The sequence below is a fragment of the Melanostigma gelatinosum genome (genome assembly GCF_949748355.1).
Source record: "Melanostigma gelatinosum genome assembly, chromosome: 13".
In the NCBI taxonomy this organism is placed as follows: Eukaryota; Metazoa; Chordata; class Actinopteri; order Perciformes; family Zoarcidae; genus Melanostigma; species Melanostigma gelatinosum.
Genome location: NC_136646.1, coordinates 18,343,797 through 18,369,390, shown reverse-complemented (window position 1 = coordinate 18,369,390; position 25,594 = coordinate 18,343,797). Strand labels below are relative to the sequence as shown.

At 44.1% G+C, this 25,594-nt stretch overlaps 1 protein-coding gene across 1 annotated transcript; it reads right to left on the bottom strand.

Annotated features, from left to right (window-relative positions):
• Positions 1–2: 2 nt before the first annotated feature.
• Positions 3–24,205, bottom strand: baiap2l1b (BAR/IMD domain containing adaptor protein 2 like 1b). The gene is made up of 14 exons (XM_079282277.1): positions 24,096–24,205; positions 22,059–22,134; positions 21,765–21,851; positions 15,802–15,863; positions 14,197–14,268; positions 13,551–13,685; positions 10,181–10,333; positions 9,676–9,831; positions 8,662–8,776; positions 7,745–7,961; positions 5,580–5,639; positions 4,529–4,751; positions 965–1,011; positions 3–874 (listed from the first exon to the last, which is right to left on the bottom strand). The coding sequence occupies exons 1-14, from the start codon at positions 24,144–24,146 to the stop codon at positions 802–804; spliced, it is 1,527 nt and encodes a 508-aa protein (XP_079138403.1). The 5' UTR covers positions 24,147–24,205; the 3' UTR covers positions 3–801.
• Positions 24,206–25,594: the final 1,389 nt, after the last annotated feature.

Here is a 25,594-nt window from a genome sequence, read left to right as displayed (position 1 = left end):
AACAAGTCTACAGACTGGTCTCTGCACATGCATGTGCAAGGGTTCAAGCAGAAATGACTGCACTGCTAATGTGAAGATGAGGCGATAGTCCACAACAGGTAACGTTGCAGTTATGTTTGTGTCATTAAGGCAAAAGTCCTGTCTAGATGGCAAAGAACACTATTCATAGCATGTTGTACAAATGTGTATATAAGAGGGACTAAAGATTTTTCGAAGGAATCTCTTTGAAGTGATTTTTCTCTCCTCGCGGCAACACTCGGCATCACAGCATCGACACTAAGATGCAACGTTTGAATAAGGACCTGGAGGTGAACTGCAGAGGTCCTCTAAAGTCCGTTCTTCTACTGTCCTATGGCATTTCTAACAGTCGTTGACGATGAACAAGCAACATCAACAGCATAAATACATCGCAGTATTTTCTTTGACCGTTTTTCATTCATCCATTTCTCAAGTGCAGGGGTAAGAATGTGGTCCTTCTGACATCACCACCACAAACGGAGGGACAAAATAGAAAAAACATACATCTTAAATATGTGAGCATCTGTTTTGGAAAATAAAAACGGTCCCAAAATACTTCCAACGTGAGAGTTTGCAGCAGTGAGCGGATTCCCAGATTCAAATGGCATTTTTTATTTTGGTTTTTTGTCTCAGTGCTGGCCGAGTTCTGTCTGGTTCCAGACCAGTAGACGCTGCTGGACAGTAAAGGCAGGGCGGTGCTGCACGTCACCCGGTAGATGACACAGGAAGGTTGGACAAGACGTTGCGGGGGAGCGGAGGGGGTCCTGCGTAACTGTGGACCGATCAGATGGCCGGTGCGGAGCGGTCGTTGGTGACTGTTGGACGTAGCCGGACTGTGGCGAATGGGTTCCCTCCCCTGTGAAAAGGCAGCAAGAGACGAGTGATGAGTGCAGGTCGGAGTGAGAGAAAAGGCAGATCATCTCGTTCATGTGCTGATGAGACTTACGCGAGGTAAGCAGGCTGAGATTTCGAGGTGCCGTTCGGCTGCACTGCCTGTGGAGGAAACACAGGCTCACTGTCACAAGGCCAACACTCACTGTAACACACAGTGTATAACCATGACACATTGGCACTATGAACACCTCAAACATCCCCCATTCTGCCACGTGTCATGTACAGTAACACACACACATATATATTTTATGCTGCTGAAGGATTGGACATGCTGGAGAAATGGATGGGCGAGAGAAAGCGTGGGAAAGGCAGCGCTGTGTCATAACACGAGACGGTGTGTGGAATCTGGACCTTCTGGAAATTCAAGTCTGTTCCAAAATTCACCACATCAAGTGTTCTTTTGACAAGCCACAGTCAGTTTCACTGAGCCTGAAGTACACGTGCCTGGCGTTTAGGGCGGGGTTCACCGCTGAAGGTGAGGATTTTGTTTTAGACAGTTCATTTCACAGAAAATCAAGTTGAATTTAAAAGGATTGACATATGTTTTTAAAGCCATTGCCCCCCTAAGGTACATCCTCAATAAGGAGCATGTGACCCTCCCCACCTGAAATCATCCTAGCTATGCTGATCTTGTACTCTTGGTTACATCTTGGGGACTATGTGTGAGAGGGACAGCTAAAGAACAAAGGTGACTGGGAAGTGGCAAATAGAAGGAGAAAATCTAAAAGAACCACTCTCTCACTCACACACACACACAATGCAACAGAGTTTGGAGTTTCTGCTTTTCTGCTGTCGCAAGAAAAGATGATCCTGTAAACACACCAGAAATGCAACCACAGTCTGAGTCCTACGTCACTCCCCATTTACTATATCGTGCACTACATTTGGTGTCCAATTTTATTTGATGTTCTGCCAGGAAATTCCCACAACTGAACAAAAATGTATGTGAACGCTGCTACAAAAATCACACAATTGTCAGAAATCTCAGTTTACTCCAAAGTATACGAGTGTCTGTGATACAGGGAGCAGTGAATGACTGGATTAGGGAGTCATTTTGGACACAGACACTGTTTTGTAAACAGTTTGTCAGCATAAGTGCTGCAGATAAACTGTCGATCTTCCCTTTTCTTCCAGTTGTCAACCTGCAGTACTGCAGAGATTCCACAAGAGGTCAGAGGAGGATCGAGTGACTGATGTCGCTGTACACAGTGTCTCAGTCTTGGCACAGTTTCCTCTCACTGCGACCGCTGTTATTCCCCACAGGACTTAAATAATGTAACATCTGTCCTCCTCTTACAGATGTTTGGATTACAAATCACGCAGCAGCAATCATGGCGGGTAAAGGATGCATCACACTTATCATGCTGACAATAATGTCCATGAAAGCCCCAAGCCGCTAACAAACCCAACAACACACAAGCACAAACATGTGCACACACCAGCACACAGCCTCAGCCTCCCACTCACACACTAAGCATAAATTAGAGTATTACAGAACTGCTGTAGCAACTTTCCTCCATCCGCAAGTCTATTCTGAGATCTGCGTGTGTTACGAGTTAAAGCACCGGGTTTGTAAAGATCGAACGGAGGACAAACTTCCCTGAAAGTGAACGTCATTTTCCCTGGAAACTGGAGGGAGGGAGGGAGAGGCGGGCATTGAAGGTGGAGAGACAAACGTGCCGATGTTGAGATAAACAGACAAACAATGACTGCGAGAAACAGAAAGGATGAAGAGAGAGCGACAAAGAGGGAAGCTGGGTGTCGGGTTCACCAAAAGTGGAATTCCACCATAATGCAGAGACACACACACACACACACACGGTAATTTCTGGCCTTACAACCGCAACTATTACTACCACTACTATACAGCATATATACTGTATATAGATTATGTTGCCAGTCAGTGTGTTTTGGTTGAAAAAACACACTGTGTGCAATAATAAGGTGCAATGATAAACACTTTTTATGAAGTATATTAACAGCTTTAGGACATGAAGCTTTGTTTAACTTGCAGTCACTTTTACCATATTGACAATACCATCCAGTGTGTCAATTCTAGTCCGTATGGTAAGTTAAGGTTGCAGTGAACTTCAGGCAATGAATGCTCATCGTCGGCATGTTAAATCTCCCAGCTGATAGGGAACTGTAAGGGGTTAGTGAGTCTCTACCGGCAGACGTGATGATCATCCACCAGACCTGACACTGGCTGAGTAAGAGATAGTTAGTGTGAGATGTGTCATGTGATGTAGTGCAGCGGTTGTGTATGCGATCGTGCAGACAGAGCAGGTGCATGTGACCCTGACCTACCACAGCACATTTACATTCATCCAGAGCCATCAAACTGCAAAAGCTTTCACAGAGCAAAGCCACAACTTTGGTTGACACTTTGCATTGGTCTGCAAATGGGACAACATTCGTAAAGTAATAACTACAGTCTGGCTGAAATGATGATATTAAATACAAATTCTGTGTCACCATTTGTGAAGATGGACAGAAAGCGTCATCATTATATTATCTGAGGGTGCTGTGTATGCACTGCTGATCCAGACTCAGTTCTCATCCCCAACAACCATGCGAGGATGAACCGCAATTTTGGAAAACAAGACAGGTTTCCTGCAGTAAAGCTTGCATTAGCCTTTCTAACACATCTCTGATATGTTGTCTTTTTGTCTCCCCAAGAAAAAAATATTTATCGAAATCTAAGGTGGGACTTTATGGTGATTTTTGGACAGTCAAAGTAGAGTAAAAAAATCCATCGTAGTTTCTATAACTACATGTCCTGTTCAGGGTCATGGGGAGCTGGAAAGGACTTAAAATGCCCAGCGTGAGAGGCAGAGTATCCCTTGGATAGAAGAAGTTACACACAACCAAAACAGTTTCTCCACACATTAACACCGATGGACAATTTAAAGTCTCCAATCCACCTGACTGGAGGTTTTTACACAAATAAGCTGCAGTTTATGCAACCTAAGCCTCACATATAATACATTTAATTCATAAATAATATAATAAACACAGAGAAAATCCCCGCTTTTGTATGCCATTCTAAATTAAAATTCAGTATTTCAAACAAGCCTCAAGCAGTGTTGTTTGTACAAGCAGACAATGAAAATACCCACAATAATGACTTGTCAGTATGTGCTTGTGCCTCACATGCATTTGTCCGGAAGATATTCACGCCATAGAAGTCGTTTCTACGGCGAACTCAAACAGTCCAAATAATAGATTTTTGTATTGTGTGTGTGTGTGTCGGCCGACACAGACGGTCTATCAGATTGTGGTCAGGTTTCCAAGGCTGACATAAAAAGCTCATCTGACACCACACACACACACACACACGCACGTACTGTCATCAGCAGGCGAGATAAGGCTGCACAGCTGAGGGTACAGTAGGTATCAGGTGAGACGAAGCCTCACATTGCCAGTTCTATCACGACACTACGGCGCGACTGTGCCAGCACAGCAGAAAGGTCTGACAGCAGACAGATGGTCAAAGTGCTCTGGGCTGATTACATGTCTGACAACAATCATTTCTTCAACGGAACATTTTCCGCTTGCTAAAAGTGTGAAAATGTCAGATGAACGGACGTGATCCAAACACAACCCACTGACTGACCGTGTGGGGATCAGACGAGGAGGAGGAGGAGGCTGCAGAGGGCGTTGGGGAGTGCTTGTGGTTGTAGTTTGTGGCGACGACGCTGGTGTTGTTCTTGATGGCGCTGCGCTGCGGCACGTCACTGTAGTCCGCCGGCGGGAGCACCATGGTCGCCTCGTCTGTCTCCGTGTCCTGATGGTGGAGGTTGACCACACTTCTACTGCGGTACGGGGCCGCAGACACACTGCGGTGGGAGCAGGAGGAAGAGGAGGAAGGGTGAGGGGACGGATTACAAACAGATATATGAAGGAAAAGAAAGGACGAAAGATGGAAGTGAAGAAGGAAGTAGGAGAAGGGGAATGTACTCCTGTTTTTCTATCTTCAAGGGCTGTATCTTGGGTTTAGGGTTACTTATTGTTTGGCTTATAGGCATGATGAAAACAATAAGGTTTGGGGCACAAACTAAATACAGTCAGTGGAGGGTCCTCAGAAGGACAAAAGGACCAGGATGCTTATGCGTGTTGTGTCCCCCAGCGCTGGTTCTACTTTAAACTTTCTGTGGCAGTTGGTTGGCAGCCTCTCTCTGGGATGAGTCTCTTTGAAGAAAAGGCTGGAGTCGACTTCACTGAACCTTCTCTCTCTCTCTCATCAGCAGCTAAATCTATTCATCAGCACAAAACATCCCGTTTCCTCATATTCTGCTGAGCTTGCGTGACATTTTAGATTCAGTTCAGTTACACAGAATTTGTACGAGCAAAACACACGCAAACATTGTTTTATGGTGTATGAATCCTTTAAAGAATACATCCCTCACTCTGCGTTGTATAATGCAACACAACAAACTCTTTCAAACTGAAAAAGCTCCATACGGTTAGACGATTGAGGAAACTAAATACGCACAACAGGAATCAAAGGTTGAGGATTGGGAGAGTCCCTCATAAGATTCGAAAGATTATCTCTCCAACAGGAGTAACTAGTGCCAACAATACAGCTGGCTGCAACATGAAACCTGCTGCTGTGTGTGTGTGTGTGTGTGTGTGTGTGTGTTAGCTGGAACCTGGAGTCTCCTTACCTGTTGTTCACGAGAGGCTCGGCGAGAGCACGGCAGTAAGATGAAGGGAACCAGCCCCTCCTGCAACACACAGACAAAGACAGAGAAGCCACGTTAGGGATGATTACATCGGAGGTATATCCTGCTGCCGGCCGGCCCGATCGGCTCTCATTGCACAGGAATCCAAAAGCCTCTAAATGATTAGCAAAGAGCTATGCTGGTCGGCCCTCAACTCAATGACTTCCTCCATCTTTTAACCAGAAGATAAAGACACATATACGCCTATTTCCCCACAGTACTGTGGGGATGCTATAGAGCTATTCTAAGTATCTGTATTACTATATGTCGGACTTCATCACAGCAAAGACATCCTCAGGAATGGATGGCTCTGATTTGTAAACGGAGATCGTCAAAGGGAACCTTTTCCAAATGCCTTTGATTTGATGGAATTGATCTGTTCCAACAGCACATCTCCGCTGTTGGTCGTGGGACTGTTTGTGTTCCATCTTTTATAAGAAGCAAAGGAAATCAATGACTTGAATGAATCAAGGGCTTGCGGTGAAGGTCTTATCTCAAAGCAGCTGAGCTGACACACGATTCGGGTTTGTTCGGATGTTGAATGAATCTTTGCGCTTGTTTAATAAATGAGTCGATATCGGAGTCAGGCTGCAGGCCACCATGAAGTTTCTGCTGGCCTCAGTGAGATAAAATCAAGCAGCCTTTTGTCCACACACAGCAAAACAACTTCATTATGGAGCTGAAAACCACACTGAGAAAAATGTGATGAAGCTAGTCAAATGATTTCACCAAATTTAGGCGCCCCAACAATTTATCACCTTGATCTGATAAACAAAGAAAACACATTTTAAGGAATTAATATGAGAGAATGAAAAGGTTTGTAAAAATAAAAATACAAGTCACAGCTTGACTCTATCAAAAGCTCAGAGCAAGGACTGTGTGTCATTGTGCGGTTATGGTACAAGATTGTTCATAATCAGTACATACATATCAGTGGATACATGTTAATATTTGCACTTCTGGCGTGGGAAAATGGGCGTTTCCTTTGTGCACCTGAGATAAAGAAAGACTCCTGCTGGAAAATACACCTCACTCAATCTCACTCATAGTAACAGCATCTTATATTTATCAAGGGAAAGGTTTCCCACTGGACAGGTTCACTGAAACAACTTGGCATTCATGAAAAGGACAACTGAAGAGTACTGGCAGCCAAGGGCGTTCACTTTCCCCAACTGACTTTTGCTGGACAAGAAAGCAAAACTCGAACAAGCCTGCTGGAACGATAAGACAGTGGGATCAAGTTAATGTCGGAAAAGTGACCACCATCCCTCAGTCCATCAACAGTGTGTGTGTGTGTGTGTGAATCAGTCTAGGTGTTGCCAGGCGAGTTTGCCGGGAAACACTATCAAAGCAGACATAAGACAAAGGGAGAAACCCGGCGAGAGACCCAAACGCATTAACGGCAAACCTCCTGCAGGAAGCGGCGCTCGTCTCGTCGGGCGCTGTGATCTGATAAACATGACACTTTTCAAGCATTTGGACAGTCGAGCTCGCCCCGCTGGCAGAGCTGAAGCAGCGTGACCAAAGTCTCACTTCCTTTCCGCCCTTGATCAGTTGTATATACCCTACATTTGCCAGGTCCTTGATGGTGATACAGATCAAACCTGATGAATGATTAAAATGAAAAACAACACTTCCAGGATGTCGGATCAAATCCCCGTTTCAAAAAAAATCAGACATCAGAGCCCCGGGGAGAGAGGGCCCGGTTGGTGCCCGTCTGTGTGGGGGAGCAGCTGGTACTCTGAACTTCTCTCTCTGTGCCTCCCTCCAGCCCGCTATCCTACATCCAGCCCTCAGGCCATACTTTACTTTGATTTCCTCAGTCAGGCAGCACTCGGTGAGCCGAGAGCTGAGCGAGTGCGTGGACATGATCGGCATAACAATCTGACGAGGGACCATCTGGCCAGCGCAGTCAGACTCGTGTCAATCCTCGAACCGGTAGGAGGAACATGAGAAATAAAACAATGGCTGATGAAGGCCATGATGAAGTGTAGGCGATTACTGTAAATCCACATATCAATGTACTGAACAGAACAGCATGCCTTTACTTATTCGGATAATCTTAGTTTTTCATCAAATATAATTCAGACACGTGTGGTTTGACTCACTTTCCATTCTTCTCCAGCTCGCCGTACATCCACCCGTCTCTCTCGTCGGGGATGAGCAGGGCGATGACGTCTCCCTCTTCGAAGCTGAGCAGCGTGCTGTTGCTGCCGGCGGTGTGGGGGAAGACGGTGCGCACGCGCGTCCTCTTCACTATGTTGTTGAGGCCAGTGGCGACGGACACGGACCTGGCCAGATTGTGCTCCTCGCTGCTCACGTGGTCTGGGGAGTGAGGGAGGAAGAAAGGTGAGGATGATGATGAGGAGGAGCAACAGTGAGAGTACAACGACTTGAGCTCAATGTTGCTTTGAGCTTCGAGATTTGCTCTTCAGCAATCAACATAGTGTATAGCCGAGGCTGATGGGAATGTCATTACTTTGGCAGGTATTTGGTCATAAATCAAAACACTGTAAAAAAAATTGAATTTGACCCGGTGATGGCGCTAATTGAAAGATCAGCGTATCAAAATGTGAACGTCTGTACCAAACTGAACGACAATCCATCCAATAGTTTTCACGACACTTCAATACGAGACAAAAACATCAACTTTGTGGAGGCACCAAAGGAAAAGTCAATGGAATGTATCCTTTTAAAACATCTGTAGCACATTTTATGACAGCCCATCCAGTGCTTGTTTAATCATTTATAATAAGCGTTTATTTGATGCAACCATTTCATCCTGAAATGCCTCTCTGTTGCGCTGAGAGAGCAACGAAACAGCAATAGACAAAAGTGATCCTCAAATCCAAATCCAAGTGAAACAGATGCTATTTCTTTCCAGGAACAAGAACAGACAGTCCATGCTGGGTGCGCTACAAAAGCACAGGCTTAAAGGTGAACAGTGTGACACATTTTAGGGGGATCTCTTGGCAGAAGTCATCACAACACAGAGGTGCCAAATTAAAAACCAATGCCATATTACCGATGCTGTTTTTGGTGGCGCTGGTTACGGTGGTGGTGTTGTTCTCATGGGCGAACATGTTAGCCAGAGGACTGGTCTGAGCCTTCAGCGGCGGAGCCGGAGGAGCGGCCATGTTCTGCCACAACAACATTAATGAAAACGTCAGCGTGTGAATACAGTGCCAAGAACAAAAAAAAAGGATTAAAGACAAACTAATAACGCCCAAATAATTATGTTCTAAACTGGCCTCAAATCAATTGAGATTCTGTGAGATGAACTGAAGCGTCAATGTAATTAAAGTTTTGTTGGCAGGAAATGATGTGAAATCCCTCCTGGTGAAGGTAAAGATGTGATCAACACATGTGCAGAAAACATCTGGCTGAGGTCACTGCTGCAAAATACAGTTGAACTAGTTACTAAAACCAAAAGTTCACTTTCTTTTTCCAACTTGCCTTTGAACGTTCAAGCTAAATAATTGAATAAATACACCAAAACATGCAGCTGTTTTCATGGTAATATTTCAGGCAGATGTACCCTCCCCATTATTGTGACTTTGAAAAAAAATCAGATTTTATGACAAAATTATGCAAAAATGCAGGAGGGGTTTCCTGGCTCACCTACTATTCCTAGCACGACGAGCACTGGAGTGAAGCCAGTACCGTTATCTATATTTGAGTGTTTAATGATCGCAGTCGCTGCCTCATCAAAAGCTAAACATCAACCGATAGCTTATTTATTCGCAAGATGATTTAAGACCCAGTAAAAGTCACAGATCAAACATACTGTAAGATATAAACAAGTCATTCCAACTGGCTATAGTCATAACATATTAAACATAATTACATTGATGTGAATATTAAGCTACATCATGCTTAATAAATGTGGTTTATCTTGATTACAAAACATACACGGTGTCCAAACTAACTCCACATTTGAAAGAACTCCGGTCTCTCTTCATCGATATGCAAACCTGAGGAATCACATCATCTAATGTGTAAGTAATCATGAGACGTTATTTGTGCCTGCCCATCATACCATACTGTGCCGCGACGGGGAGGGAGAGGGCAGAGGTGTGATGGTGACGGGCGTGCGCAGTCCTTCGATCATCGACAAGATACTGGCGGGCATGTCGGAGGCGTCGTTGCACCGGTCCTGCCAGCTGTTTAGCTTTGCCGTCAGCATGTCTCTGGCCTGTCCAGCAGGCGTGGACGCAAGAAAAGATATTAAAAGAAAACATGAGTAATCAGCCGAAAACAGTGCACACATTTTCATCACTATGGCAACATGAGAGCACTGAGAAATCGGGGGGGGGGGGTTGAGGAATAAATTGTTCAATCTCAGGTCTTGAATGTTTATCTCCGTGCAGTATAATCTGATGTACCATCTCGTCGCCGACATATTTGGATTTCCCTTTCAAAGCCGCATTGAGTCGAACATAAAGACAGCTTCACGCCTGCACTGCAACGACGCCTGTACAGCGTTCACACAAGGAAAAGCTTGACTTGAGTCTAACATGATAAGCAGCAGAAGGGACTTGTACCTTCTCGTGGAAGGAGGCATACTGGTAGGAGAACATGCAGTGTTTGTCCACCAGGAAACAGAAGCGTCTCTTCTCCTCCAGCAGAGCCTCCTTACAGCCGTCTGCGATGAACAGCTGCATGTCCATCTGACGGCTTGTCAACGTTTCCAGGCACTGAGACAACAAAAGCACACATAATACAATGTTATAGTTCTATAATAAGTCAATGTGAATCGATTGAAATCCATTCGTGTGTCTTTTGTCATCTGCTGTCTTTCAAACTGCCATCTTAATTCGATCATCATGTCTTATCTTCTCCCACCACACGGGTTGAAGCCATCGAGTCCCTTTTTCACTGCCCGTCTGTGCACAAACCCAACCAGGGCAAATAACACGAAGCAGGTTTACTGTCTGAATATCCTAATCTCTCTCGTGCAGGGGGAAAGGTATTATTAGACGACAGTTCACTGCACTGACAGATAAGGGTGCTTTGAGTGTTTAGTGAAAGGACGGAGCAACAGGAACAAAACACAGCAGTTGTAGGGAGGGAATGTGTTATCTACACCGATTATCTAAAAAAAAAAGGTCAGGAGGCGATTTTTTTTTTTTTTTTTTTTTAAACATCGTCTTTTGTCCCCGAGTCGTTGTCAAAGCTACACCTGAGATCCATGTCGTCATCCTCAATTGGCACGCCCGTAGCGGTTGTTGATACAATGGCACACACCCTCTCTATGCAGCGTTTACAACCGTCCTCTTCTGATACATCGCTGAGGGCTTTATTTACCAGGAAGCTGTGGTGGGTTTAGTGCATTTATGCCCATGAAACAGATTTAACATGGAAATGTGGCAGCCACTCAGTAGGAGAATGTTCGTAAATCTACCCAAATGAATGTGAACTGCAAAAATAAACATCATTAAAATGCTTAATTCCCATCTAATTACTCCACCAACATGTTTGTAGAACTGTCCCTCTGCGTGTGAACATCACAGAGTAAACATGCCCTCATAACTCAAACAGAAACAAACAATACCACCGAATTATTTCTATAAAAACTGAGAGGATATTAAAAAAACCACATGACCTCGGCACACCTGTGTATGCATGCAGTGGCAAAAGTGACAGGGAGTGGCGGTGATGTCATCTCTGTCTGCCTGCCTGACCGCATGTCTCTCTGATTCCAGGAAGTCCTGACGTGAACTTCTCCATTTAGAGTTGTTGATCTCTCAACAAACAAGCAGATGTCAATTTCTGAACCAACCGCACACACATACACACACACACACACACACACACACACACACACACACACACGCACACACACACACACACACACACACACACACAGTCTCTTTTGCTGCTAATCGAAAGCATACTCTTGCTCTGCTGACTTCCAGTAAGTATTTGACTGTTGTACTCTTTAAATAGTATTTGTGATCAAATCGGACTGTGTATACCAATCATCAATTGTCTGTGAAGAATGTGCCTTTCAGCCCAATATTCTTAAACATCTCGATGAAGGATTCAACCAGCAGTTACTTCTACGCTGCAATGTTTTCTAAACGGCAAAAATCACAAAAACATCGGATGTTAAATAAAGATTTTATCATAAATTCTCATGTTCTTGTCCTTGGAGGGGAAAGGTGAGCGTGCCACACTAGCTACATGACAGTGCGTTTCCAACTGACCAACTGATTACCACCACGTTCAAATACATATTCATAACATGCATTCGTTTAGCTCATTCTACCATGCAATTATTAATTTGTGTTGTTTTGTTTTGACGAGGAAAACTGCAGAATTTCATGCCAACAAAGATCGTTTGAATGGAATAGAACGAAGAGCGAGATGGAGAACGAGAACACCTTTCCAGAACTGTAGAGGTGGGCGGCATCATTTCTTCCAACAAGTGGATGAGGGGAAAAAGTGGGACGCATACGCGCGCGCACACACACACACACACACACACACACACAGTCTTACTATAGGTAGGGCGGCAACAGAGAGATAAAACAAACATTTCTTCAAAAACGTAAATCACACTCTCCATCTTGATCTTTGTTTATCTTATGTACAGAGGGTAAAACCTGTTATCAACTGTTTGATAGTTTTGTCAGCGCTCTCCCTTTCTTTAAAAAAAAAAGAAAAGTGTCTGTCTCTGATTTCAGACAGGTCGCTTCTTGGCTTTGAAGTGTTTTTGGTGTCTCCTGGTGAATCCTCGGCCTCTAAGCCCACGACACCGCGTCTGTCCGTCCGGCCCGTCCGTGTCTGCCGCCAAATCCTAATACCTGACCTTGAATCAGATAAGTGAGCACAGCAGCGAGCGAACACACTGACTCACAGCTTTTGTGTGTGTGTGTGTGTGTGGGGGGGGGGGGGGGGGGTGTGACGGTGAGGAAGAGAGGAGAGGCGAGAAGGAAAGAGGAAACGGAAGACGAAGGCGCGATAGAGATATCGTGGGAAAAAGAGCATCATTTAGCCTACAACATAAATAACAATTGTGATAAAGTGTTCATGTTCAGTTGTTTTGTCTGACCAAAAGAAAACTGTTTACTATGATATATAGCAAAGAAAAGCAGTAAATCCATCTAAGAAGCTGAAACCAGTGAACTTTAGTATTTTTTGATATTAATGCTTGAAAAATGACCCTTCCTAAATCGTAATAAGTGATTCACTGACTAATCCTTTCAGGTCTAGTTCAAAGCATGCTTACACCAAAAGTGATCGCTCTGCAATCCACGTTTACATAACTGGAGAAGGGGACGATTACATTAGCCAGGCTAGGGAGAGGTAGACCGTGTTGACAGACTACACAAACCCTTAAACACGCACACACACACACACACACACACACACACACAGGCTGCCTGACTGGAACGATTGTCGGTTGTGTAAGATCTGAGGCCGCCGTGGTCGCAGCTTTAACACGGAACTCTTCTCAGTCTACAGAGTCACTGTTGGGGTGTGTTGGCAGTGGCGCCATGCAACAACGTCAACTGACTGTAAAGACTTCACATTCCTCAGAGAATTAATTGTTGCAGGTAAAACACCTGAGGCAACACATGACAAAAGTCAGTTACTTCATTTCTAAAACGGATCACCAGTGATTCGTAGTACAAACAGAAGCGTGACAACTATTAGACGATAGGTTTGTCTTTCAATGCATCAAGGGAACGTGTTTTGTGCATGTGTGAAGCAAACAACAAACAGATCTTCTCCTGCATGACTGCACATCGTCCCCAACTACTGTTACACCGTCTTTGCGTCTCGGGTGTCGGGATTCGTGAATGAGTGTGTTTTCTGCGTAATTATGTCTGCGCACATATGAACGCGCAAAGAGCGTCCGTGTGCGACGTGTCACGTGTCCCGTCCGTGCGCGCACGCCCATCTCACCTCGCTCTCCTTGGTCTCGTACTTGTTGGCGTTCTTGCCTTGGCTCTTCCTCCTCAGCTTCTTCAGGTCAGACTGGGATCTCTCCAGGAAGTCCTGCTTCATCTTATGCTCAATCTGGTACCTCTTAAACGTGGCCTGCAGCGGAGGGAAGAGGAAATACATGCCAGTGCAGAAATCAAGAGCGAGTTTGCACTTTTCTATTATACGATTATAGAATAAGCCATTTCTGAAACACATTACGTCTCTTAGTGTTAAGTTGGTTCCATCTGCCATTTGGCGGAGATACACATTTAACATTAGACCGTAATAAAAGCAATACGTTTTGACTTTCTGATGCTGCTGGAAAATATGAGCTTGTTTTTCTTCTGTGATGTGTTGCAGTAATAACTCCCATTAGGGCATAAAGTAATTGCTATGCCTGGCAGTCATACTGACAGAAAATGATAGTACTGATTTGCTGCCCAGGATCGGAGTGTTTGAGTGTAGTTTTCCATCCACCTACCTGCTCATGATCACAACTATTGATAATCAAGTGTTACAGACATGTCAAAAACAGAACAAAACATACTTTTGTATGGCAGCGTGAGGGGGGGGGGGGGTGGACACACACGGACACTCAAACAAAACATGCACAGAAACTACTTACTGTCATGTATTTGACATCCATCTCAGTCTTTCTCTCCAGCTCGGATATTATCTCCCTGTGGAACCTCTTAAACTTCAGGTGAGGAGGAGGAGGAGGAGGAGGAGGAGGAGGGACCAAAGAGAGGAGAGGGGAAGAGCACAAACTGGTGATTTATAAACTTGATGAGAGGATGAAGTGCTGCAGTTTTTTCAGCTTTTGCAGTCAGAAAAAAGAGAAAACATGGCAAGTCTCAAAGAGAGAAATGGAGAGCGATCGTTTGAGAGCGTATCTGTGCGAGCGTGCGGGGGTTACAGCCGAGTCCAAGGTTGCGCTTATGAATGAGTCAGAAACAAAGCGTGGGAATGCCCACAGACTTCTCTCCCTTTCTCTCGAAGCGCTCTCCCGTTAGTGTGAGGGTATCAAAGTGCTTGTGTCGCCACAGCCTCGATGCAGCGGCGGCGGACCGAAGACTTGGACGACCCCATTACAGAACACACACACACACACACACAGAAGACCCCGGAGACACAACACACACCCTCATCGAAGTCTGTGAAAGGTTTTTCCTCCATCATTCTCGGACCTGAATTGATGCTGTGACTCACCAGCTGGAGTCCATTAACAAGTCATCCCACTCACTGATTCTCAGAGGAGTGCCTCGCAACGTTTCTGCCCCCAAAGTTCAGATTTAACAGGTTATTTTCAAATTTCACGATCTAAAAGGCTCCATTAGCAATGTAAATGTTCCCAACTGTTGTGGTATGAAGCTGAAACTATGTCACGATTAGTGGACGGACACAACAACAACAACAACAACCAGGTATCAGTTGAATTGTTTCAGTCATGTATCAAGTGAAAATGTCAAACATTTGTATGTTACAGCTTCTCCAATGTGACATTCTGCAGCACTCTGTCATCACAAAGCTTTTGAGTTTTTAACTTTTGTTGTGACAAAGTAAACAGCTGGAAGATGCAACCTTGGGCTCTGGGAACTTCTAATGAGCATCTGACCTTCATTTCTATCATAACACGGACTAAACTATTCATAAAGTGAATTTGTTGCAGAAAAACAACAGGTAGAATACATGTCCGCACACTTAAAATCATTCAAATCAAAGATTTGAGCTTTTGATTTGAGCTAAAAGTTGAATTAACAATGAAAAAGAATCAGTGTTTGCGGCGCTACTCTATTGTGAGCGTGCTAACAACCCAAATTAGGCTGCAACCGATTGTAGCAGCTCCAGCTGGTGCTTTCCAGGGGCATGTTGAGGCCTGTCCCCCTGTTCTCAGCAAGGTAGGAAACCAACAGGTGCTCCTACAACCCAAACCTGTTGTTTCCTCGTCCAACCTCTTTGTGTTATGCCTGTCCAAGTTGACGTCGGTGGGGAGGGAGGAGAAGCAGCGAGGAGAGAGAAAGAGCCCCTGGCTGACTGTGCGTGTACCACTGAATGGTGCTCAGTCAATTGAGGCTTTGCTTGCGGTTGTCGAGATATGCCGAGTAACCGTTTCAGAGAGTGGCTGACGAAAGTGCGTTCGGGGGAGGCCACGCAGTTACTGAGAACTTAGGTTACGCAGGACATGTTTAGGAAGAATGTGCACAAGCGCAAAAGCATATCTATCACTCACATTTTCTTCCAGCTCAAGATGAACCTTCCTGTGGACCTCTGAGATGTCCGTGAGCACTACACCTGTCACACAGAGAGAAGAGGGCAGGAGGAAGAAATATATACTGATTATACAAAGACACACACACACACACACACACGGCAGAAGATGGACAGGCTGGCAGTGATCTCATTGTTCGGTGTTGTTTGCTTTGACAGTGACAAATGTGTACTATGACAATAAACACAATGTATACACCATGTGTACGGTTTATGATTGAAAGCATCGCTGAGAAAGGATGTGAGTCATTTTCAACCTTAAAAGCCATCAAATGTCACCGGCTACAGATTATGTTACCAAAAGACTTCCATCGCTGGGATGAAAGTAAAATAAATAAATGTGGCCGGACCAGAAAAACTGGACCACCTACTGCTTTGGCTCATCAAAAAGAGCTCAGATGGCAGGCGGCCACAAAACACAACCTTCTGTTGTTGCATGTGGCTCACAAAGGCAATCAAATTAGGATTACGGAGCATTATGTGGAAAATGATAATTAGATTTCTTGACGACCTGCCCGCTGCAGTACACACCTTCAGTGATCATGAAAACACTGAAAAATATAATTGAATTCACAAATCCTAATTTGTTAATGAAAACAAACATAACTACATTACAAACTAGTTGCCTTTTCCAAAACCACTAAATAACGACACACGTGTCATTGCTTTGCAGCATTGTGAGCAGTAACTCGAAACCAGATGGCCTTCATGCAGACTTGTGTCTGTTGTTAACATATTGTCTGTGGCCTGGGTAGTGCTTCTCCCAGATTGAAAAGGCCTCTGTGTGTGTGTGTGTGTGTGTGTGTGTGTGTGTGTGTGTGTGTGTCAGAGAAATATACTATACAAGTTAATGACGAACCTGAACAAATTGGCAAAGAAAAAAGATAAGAATTTTGAATCTAAAATAAAATAATCAAACTACTTATGAGTTAAGCAACAACTAAATAGCTCCCATAAGGCCCTTTGAGTCTCACGCTTGCTGTTCAAAGTACAGTTGAGGACTGGCTCTCTACCGCGGGATCGTGGGACGTCTCGATAGAAAAGCAGGATGCAAATGTTCAGAATGGAAACTCGATACCGGATGTTTTGTCTTTTTTCCCGCACTGAGCTCTTCCCATAGGAGTTTATTTTCTGTGTGCAGTGAGCAAATGTCACGACGAAAAAAAAAGAAACATTCTTCAGGAGCCAACAAGTACAGCTGTGCTGTAGAGAGTGATGCAACCTTGAGCTGTTTGGTAAAGCCACATTTTCCACTCTACAGATACAGTGGCTTCTGATTCAGAGCACATAAACTAGCTCATTTGTATGTAAATAGAAGAGCCGGGCCATCACAGAGGCAGGTATTGGCTCAGTGAAGAAATAATACTCTGGTCATTCAATATTTCCATGTTTGTAGATGCTGTGGACCAATATGCAAGTGTGAAAAGGAGTTCACACAAACCTCACCTTTCAAAAGATGAATAAAAGGGAACAGCTGTCCTTGTGCCTTTACAGGAAGTATTTTCTTAAAAAGGTTCCACTTCCTACAGTGGAACTAACAGTTTCTGTCAACAGCGTTTCTGACGTGTTCAAATTTACAACGCAAATCCCCGAGTGCCGTTCAACAGGCTGCTGCATAGTCTGATGCAGCACTGTGTCGAGGCCATTCATCAGCATGTAAACACAGCCCTTCCCCTCTCTGTCTCTCACCGCCCCACCTTGCATGATGGTGACATGGCTCTTTCTGTCAGCGCAGCTCGAACAGCTCGACAGATAAAAGGCCAACGGATCAGCTGAACAGATCAGGAAATCTGCCCTGAGGGGGCGGGGGGGGGGGGGGGGGGATATCATAGTTATTATCACAATGACGCCTCGCCAGTCGATTACTTACATTAAGACAATCATTTTTTTCGATTTCAAGTTTTCTGAAATTCTATGTTTAAATATGTATATTAGGCATGATCTTGTTATATATTAGCTCATCTAAATCTGAACATTGGATAAAGCCAGGTTAAGAATTCTTGTTTTATTTTGTTAAAATATTAAAGTCAAAGGTCATCGCTTTTTTACCAAAACAGAATATATTTTGCCATTTTTTTTTGGGAACAAACCGTTCAATAAATCAGGCTGTGAATGATATTTGAACAAAGGAAAGAAACTGGAAAGTTTGCCGTCTGTAAGTAACACTGAAGTGGAGAATTCTGGCTCATTGTCTGAGAGAAAGGTTCACCACTTTACTCAGGACGCTGTTGTAGAAGCAAACCTGGCACTAACATGTTCAGGCTACCCAGGACTGAACGCCTGACCTCAAAATTTCATTATCTTTCAATTGGAACAATGTCATCTTAAAAATGTCACTAGGTGTGGAGTCAAATACCTGACAGACAGGTTTATTAGTTGGACCCAAACGCTGTGAGTCATCCACATATCTGAATGATGCATTCAATGCAAACGTGTAATGTCACTGACACAAAGCTACAGTAGCATTACAGGAAACAACAGTCACTTTGTTTTTCCAGCAGTTCACAGTCATTTGTTTATTGCTGTCACGGCCTGTGCAATACGTTGCCAAGCAACAGGTGTTCTCGCTCGAGCAAGGTGCGACGGCAAAAGTGTGTCATGATGTGGATTTACACCGGGAGCGATCCGCCGCCATCAGCTAACAAAAGCCAGCCGAGATAAAGCCGCACAGTCCAGACGGGCTGCCTGCAGACCTGTTTGCTCAGGCTGTAAACGGGTCCCGGCTGCACTCACTGTGTTTCGTGGAGCGGTTTTACATTCGACATCACAGGGCGGACAGCTGCTCCTCAAACACAGAGGGTAGCATCTGACAAGTCGGCAAGTTAAGTGCCTAAAGTTGAACTTTCTTCGCTCGGATGTTATGTTATGAGCAAACGTGAAAACTGCAAAGAGGTCTTTGGTTAGAAACCGACCTGCGCCTGTAATGGTCGGTTTGATGTGAAAGACAACAGAACAGCTACAGTTCATGTGCTCTTGTCCTTTAAAGCAGTGTAGGTCATGTCATTGAACACTACTTAGTGGTTTTTACCTTGCCTCTGGTGAAATCATGCGTCATCTTCTGACATGCGAGACAAAGAGGAGAGAAAATGCTACGATTCTGTGATGAACAGGGTCATGCTCCTCTGTGAGCCTCGTCATTATGAATGCATTCTGTGAACAATGACGACTTGATTTGAACAGATTAAACGTTGAAGAAATGTTATCAACTCCGTTCCTGAGCCACGAGCTCCGTGGAGCAGAGATGAAGTAGAATAAATAAAGTCAAATTCAGAAAGTGTGTGAGTGAAATGAACAGAACTGAATGTAAAAAGGACACGATCGGATGGGATTCCATTCCCTGCGGATAACAAAATGCTGCACGGTCATGGCGTCTCACAGGCTGTTAAATACTCTTCAGGGATTTTGTTTGGCCAACAGTTGTAGGGTCCTTGTCAAATATGATCTGAGGAAACCAACAACATATTTTATGTTCCAGATTCAGTGGCACTTCGGTTCACCTCAAATACAAACGTCCGGGCGCTTCAGATCTTAATTCCTGCTCCTGGTTTGACCAGAGAAGGAAACAATTGAGATGCCTGAGTGTTGAATGAATGAGCTGTTGACATTTGAACTCTGGCAGAGGAGGAGGAGGAGGAGGGAGACTAAAGGAATTAGAGGAAGAAGGTAGGAGGACGAGGTGCACCGGTCCTCCAGTGCCTCTCAAGAGTATCCGGTTTCTGGTTGGCTACCCGTCACTGGAGCTCAGGTTTCTGACGGGGCAGCTTCACTACATCCACGAGCTCCCCGGGTGAAGAGACGTTTCTATTCTTTGTGATACACCTCATGTTCCTCGAGGGAAATTCTGCTTTCTTACGATTCTTATTGTTGCCTTGAAAAACGAATTTACCGGTCGGCCATCCCGGCTGCAAGACCTGTAGCGCAGACTCCAGTTACAATGCATTAAAGGGCCGGCTCATTAGTCTGTGTTGTGTATTTAATCACCCCCTGCTCTACAGAATGCCCCATAACGACTCAGACTGATCTGCCACGAGCCCATGTGCAATACAGGGATTAGAGAGGGGCTGAGTGGGACTTCACCTAACATTAAAACTGCTTTGTAATGCTAACGCCGTGTCTACGTCATCCCTCGGACGTATCATTTCTAGTTTTCATTTTTCAAAAAAAAGGGGGAATTTATGCGTTTATTTCTTGTCTTCAAACAGGTGGTAATTGTTTTGTTTTTTAATCTCTGAGATGGACACTGATAATATCCAGCTTTTGTTTGTTGATGTCCCTCCCCTCATTTCCTCTTCACTTCCTATTACAGGAAGTATAATCCAAGAGGTTGCAAGAGGACCTAGTTTACTGTAAACTGCTCTAAAAAAAAAAAGTTTCCTGTATGCAAACATTGCTGTTTGCATACAGGAAAATCCAGCGGTGTCAAGTCTTTGTCATCTCTAAAATAGATGGCACGGTGTCATGACATGACACACCTTGGTGTTTCTGTCATGTCCTTATGTTTGTAGCGGACATTATTTCTTTCTACAATGTGAGAAGATCACAGTCTATAACTGATGAACCACCCGAAAATCAAGATTTAGATTTCTGTTGATTATCAACCACCTGTAGATATACAGCTCCCTGTTGAACATTTAACCACGGCTGAGAGTAAACGCCTCAACTTGTCTTGCAGCGTAACTCACTTCTCAACTGTCCATATTCTCTGCAGACAATTAAGTCTTTGTAGCAGATACTGTTTCCAACATGCTGAACAGATGGAGGGAAGGGAAGCTGACATGGGGAGTTATAATCACACTGTTTTTGCACAATTAAAACAACTTGTCACCATTGGAGTCTGTTGCGGGCCAACATTAAATGAATCTGACCAGCCACACTTCTTCATTAAGGAAGACATCACAAATAGTTATCCTTCAAGTCTTCAGGAAAGGTTTTTTGGGGTAGAGTATCACTTTAAGCGTGGCAGGACACCAGAGCAACACCAGGTGGCTCTTCCCATTGTGCTGCATTTAATTAGCAGTTCTGCTCCTAATCAGCAGGGGAGCTGAGTGACATACCGTGGTTACATCAAAGTGTGCCACTGGTGACAGCGAGTTAGGAGGCCAGACATCTTTGGACTACAAACGAGCGTGTGGGAACTGAAGCCTGGGGGAGTTGGTTAGAAACAAACAAATCCTACGCTACAGTGCATTCAGCTCACCGCACGCACATCGATCCCAAGCGCCACGCTGGCAATGATCAAAGATGAACTGCTGCATGTGTTCAAGCTACAGCGCCCACTGGCTTGTGTATCTCCACAGTGAGAAAACAGGTAGAATCATCCACTCGTACAGCGCTGAACGACTACGTATGTAAAAGCGATTGTCGTTTTTTTGTAGATGAAGTTGAATTCTTTGGATCTCTCGCTGTGCTGCAGATCAGATAATTGTTTCTTAATGAGACAGCAGTGAGGTCCCCATTGCAGGCTCCTCTCTGTCCGGGCTGAAGAAAAAGGACTTTCTGGAAATTTGCTGATTTCATCATTTGCAAGATGAGCTCAAGCTGGCAGCGTTGTAAAACAATGACTGGTGGTATTTACATGGTGTTTATATTACCACGCCTTATCTTGCGTTTATTACCGTTTCCCTCATTGATTTGCTTTCTTTATTTCCATTGATTGTGAGGCACTGCTATGAAAACACTAACATGTATTAAAAGGGTAGAATGAGAAACTGTTGATGTCTGATGTAGAAGAAATGATCCAGAAAATAACCTCCGTACTAAACCTACTCTGTGTGAATGCACCCCTGGAAACCAACGTTAAAACGCCTCGGGGGTCCGAAGTGAGACAAACAGCTGCTTCAGGTAAGCAGGAACTATCTGCACACTCTGTAGGTGTCCTACAGTAGCTGTAGAGAGCCAGAGGACGGGGGCAACGCGGACACTTACCTAATTCTCTGGAGACAGGAGACACTGCAGCATTCTCCCCAATCTTAGACATCGCATCAAAATACAACTTCCCCGCCAGGATCATTGCTGGGAAAACGATAAAATGACCATTAATGTTATATCGGCTCCCTAATGCATGTTGAAGACCATTAAACAACAACCTAAATATTCTCTATAAAAAGGTATACCTGGAAAAAAAAGCCTCTATTCTCCTCTCAACCTTCTAGTTACAACCATTTGTTTTTCTAAACTCTGAGTCACTGTGAATGATTGTTAACGTAGTCACATGCTCACCAGCCACTGATTTCTCATAGTTCTTGCCCAGGTTGACCAGATTCCTCAGTCCTGGGTTGAACTGGTCCATCACAGTCTGGGTGGGTGGAGACACACAGGAGAGACAGTTAGTCACGAGGTTTGAATTGTTGTTGTTTGTTTTGTAACGCTGCTGACTCAACAGGTGGATGACAGATGTTGTGACATCACATGTGAATAAGGTGATGAGTAACCAAATGCACACGGCCATGTTAAACCCTGTTGACTGTTCATTAACAGGCGCTGTGACCTATGACCTTTAGGCAAAACATTCATTCACGTGCAATGCTATACAAGCAGGGTTGATTTTAACACACAACGTCATAGAAGACAAAAACGGCGGTACGAGGAAAATGACACGGAGTTTTGACGAGAGAACGAGAAAAACAAAAGAACGAGGAAGAACAAAAGAATGACAAAGACAGGAAACGAAACAGTGGAAACATTAGATGATAAATGCCAGAGCGTGGAACTATCATCAGTAATCACGTCTTATTATCTCTGTAATTATCGAGCTGCTCTTTCATCATGACAATGTCTTAGTTTAGGTTCACACCCAAGAACAGAATCCAGGATATGATTCAACTTTTAGAAATCCACCGAAAGACACACTTGGCAAACACCGTTTCTCCCCCACTCCTGATTCAGACCTTTGTCAATAAGTGACACATCAGCCGTCCATCTCAGTATAAAACAAAGGAAACCTTTGATCAGAAATCCCGAAATATGAACACAAAAACCTTTTAGGCCACACGATTTTCCACCAACTTGCTGCACCAATCAAGTGAACACACAGCCGCTGTCGATTATAGCAGCGAGCCAGAGGCGATGGCTGCCGAGGAGCTCGCTGTATAATCTTACCACACAACTCAGTCAGCCAGCTAAATTATTAAACCCGGAGTCTTTTTCCTGCATTTCATCACACCGAGGAGCTGCGGGGGCTGTCTTGAGAGGAGGCCAGCGGGTAAAAGCTACTCAAGAAGACTAAATGGATGAATACCTGTGGCGTTTGCAGACTGGCTACACAGTGTAATCAGTTAAAGCTCATGGTGGGACTTGTGCAGGGCTGCGCTGATCTTCGTCGGTTGTTGTGGTCTTTGTCTTCAGTCGATTGGTCATTGTTCTATGCTTCTTTTCATGCCGAATGACTTATTTCCAAGACACGTCTTTGGTAATCACAAGGTGCAAAGTGGTGCTTCTCTTTGATTCTTTATGGAGAAACTCAAGATTTTACAGATCTGTCGATTAAATCAACTTATTTTGGTCGAGGACTGCCGTAGATATTTGGCTCACATCCATTAATGCATAATCTTTTTTACTTATTGGTCAGATTTCTCTATTAACTCCAATGAAACAACTACTGCTCCATAAAAAGCAACTGACAACTGAATATGTTTTGAGGGACACTTTCCAAACAGCTGAAAGCAAGTAAAAGCAATTCACATTCAAAGCATCCACTTCTCTCTAGAACATAAACTCAGCTTGATTACTGGATGGCACAGATGCCAGAGTACACTACAGAGCACTTCACATGATGCTGATCAACCGAGGAAGCACTTTAATGAGGAAATGGAACTCTCAGAGTGGATCTACTTTCTTCAAAACCAGTCTGTTAAAGCCGCACCAAGTCAGATCTGTTCATGTAAACTGGTTCAACACTGCAGTCTGTCTCTACTGACACAGCACAAAAAACAACCTTAAACGTTCAAATATGTCGTTTACAGCAACACTCATTTATTACACATAACAGATTATCATCAGATGTATATTCGGATATATTATTAGCCAAATAAAGAAGGTAAACAGAGTTGAGTTTAGGCTTCACTCAATCTTTGCCTGCTCTATCAGTGAACAGTTTAATATTCAACCAGCTGTTAAAAACCCCCTTCAGCTGGTAAACGTGACCGGAAAGTAGACCCGCAGCCGGGGGAAGGTGTTTCAGTGGTGTGGACACATGCGTGCAGGTTTTCATAGATGGAGGCTCTTTGTGTCTGGTGTTGTTTTCCCACCAGTACCCACCTTGTATGTACTTTCAGTGAGCTTGTTCACCTCATCCGCGCTCCTCGACATGTTTAATTTAGATCCTCTCGCGACACCCGATTAAGAAAATATAAAAAAAAAATACACCGACGCCACCCCCCCCCAGCCCCCCCCAAAAAAAAGAAAAATAAATCCAACAGGGAAAAGTGACCAAAACTACGGACGCATGAAACTCCTCATATCCAGCAGGAGACGCGAGACGCACACGTGCCAACAACCAATGATAACAGCTGAGAGGAAGAAGCGGAGAGAAGTCCAGAGAAGGAGAGTCAGCCGCCGCTGCTGCTGCTGCTGCTCTCTGCGTGTGAGCACCGGGAAAAGCGGAGCTGTCAAACTTGTTGTAGGTGGTTCGTTGCGAGGAGGGCGGGCAGGCCTGTGGAGGTGGGGAGGTAGAAGGGGGACAGGTGTCAAGCCCTCCCGAGTACAGGAATAAAGCACTCTTCCGGTCGGCTGCTTTCAAATTAAATCTTTTGTCGGCTCCTATGTCATCCGACCACAATCTGTCGCAACATTTTCATTGGTGGAAGAAGTATTCGAATCATTACCTGAAAGTTAAAGTAGTGATACCACACTGTAGAGATGTATTTATTGTACTCAATTACAAATAGAAATCCCTGTTTTCACAAATTCACTTCAGTAAAAGTACAAAATGATGATTGGCAAATTGGAGCTCTACTTATAATATCAAAAGTAAATTCTTCTGTTTCTGTTTTGTACACATTTATACCACCTCTCTGACTGGTTTAAAACGTAAAACTTGTTGACTCATTGACACGTGCTTTTAGCGTCACTCTTTATTATCTCCTCATTTCTATACAGCCCTGTATATCTGTGGTTGTCTGGATTCACCTCTCATGATTCCACTGAACACTGTAAGTCCTTTTTCTGACTCTGAAATTCTTGTTTTCTTTACGCTTTTATTTTGAAAGCCTCGTTAGAGTATTGCTCTGTATATTTCTGTCCAGCTTGACACTTTCTGTGGGCAGGTAGAAAAGGTGGGCAGTGAAGTGAAGACTGGAGACGGGCGCTCCCTGGAGGCAACTAATCCATGACACGAAGAAAACACGCATCACACCGTTTACCGTGCTGGACACACCCTCGTTTTGGAACTAAAGGTCGTTATTTATTTAAAAAGTTGTAACTTTTTCTACTAATTGATATCAACTATTTATTTTTGCTTTGTTTACGTGTGCTTATAGTGTTACAGACAGCAGTTTTACATCGAGCATATCGACTTTACTAAGATACAACACAACTTGCAGTGATATATAGGAAAATATAAACAACACAGCTTTGGATTTCCATTTGTTCTTTCAACAAGTATCATGCAAAACAGTGAAGTAGAAGTAATAAGTGGGAGCTCCTTCTTTGGTGTCATATCATGTCATGCTATTGAGGAGGTTTCATGATTCACCACTAGATGTCCCTCATTGTCAGCTGATTTTCTCTCCGGCTGAGAGAAGTTTCATAACCTTTGA

Coding starts and splice junctions, on each gene's coding strand:
- baiap2l1b (XM_079282277.1), bottom strand. CDS start 24,146: ATGTCGAGGAGCGCGGATGAGGTGAACAAGCTCACTGAAAGTACATAC. Junction 9,832..10,180: donor ATGCCTCCTTCCACGAGAAG/GTACAAGTCCCT, acceptor CCTGCTGGACAG/GCCAGAGACATGCTGACGGC. Junction 7,962..8,661: donor CGCCACCAAAAACAGCATCG/GTAATATGGCAT, acceptor CTCACTCCCCAG/ACCACGTGAGCAGCGAGGAG.